This window comes from Helobdella robusta (genome assembly GCF_000326865.2).
Source record: "Helobdella robusta unplaced genomic scaffold HELROscaffold_87, whole genome shotgun sequence".
In the NCBI taxonomy this organism is placed as follows: Eukaryota; Metazoa; Annelida; class Clitellata; order Rhynchobdellida; family Glossiphoniidae; genus Helobdella; species Helobdella robusta.
In genome coordinates, this window is record NW_008705498.1 from 259,719 (window position 1) to 260,300 (window position 582).

The 582-nt window shown below is 26.8% G+C and overlaps 1 protein-coding gene across 1 annotated transcript in view; it reads left to right on the forward strand.

The window, feature by feature from the left end:
- The first annotated feature begins 279 nt into the window (after positions 1–279).
- Positions 280–582, forward strand: part of HELRODRAFT_104323 (hypothetical protein) — a 5,700-nt gene continuing 5,397 nt past the window's right edge. The window contains exon 1 of the mRNA XM_009032751.1: positions 280–582. This exon is cut by the window's right edge and continues 93 nt beyond it. Within this exon, the coding sequence (XP_009030999.1) occupies positions 490–582 (93 nt within the window). The 5' untranslated portion in view covers positions 280–489.

Genomic DNA, 582 nt, shown 5'->3' on the forward strand with positions numbered 1-582 from the left:
TATAAAATTCGAAACGTCGCTTAATAAATAATTATATAATGAATATTGGTGTTCTAATTTTTAATTTAAATTATAATTATAAAAAACTAATAAGAAAAATAGAAAATCTTAATAAAAAATTAAATAACAATAATATAAGCATCGCGTTTAATGAAATATTTATTTATTCTTATATGTATGGTACTTATTTTTTAATTCTTTCTTCACAATAACTTTGCTGTAAGTTTTCGTTGCTGAGGTGAGGTTGCCTTCGTTTTGTTATTGTATTCTCTTTGTGTGTACTTTTACTTGCGTTGGCTTTTTCTCGTACTCTTATTTGTGTAACTGTAACGATAATAATAATTGACAAACATTAATTAGTAGTAGATATAACACGATAATAGTACTCAACAATAATAAAAATATTAAAATTAGTTAAAAAATAATATTATTTATTTTATTAGTATATGTAAGAAAAATTCATCAGTTATCCTGACCTGCGCCTGATCCATGCCGACGGTAATATTACTGGATGCGTCTCTCTCCATGGTCCGAACGATCGCAGACAAGGAAAAATTTGATCCGACCACTTCCACAAACAAC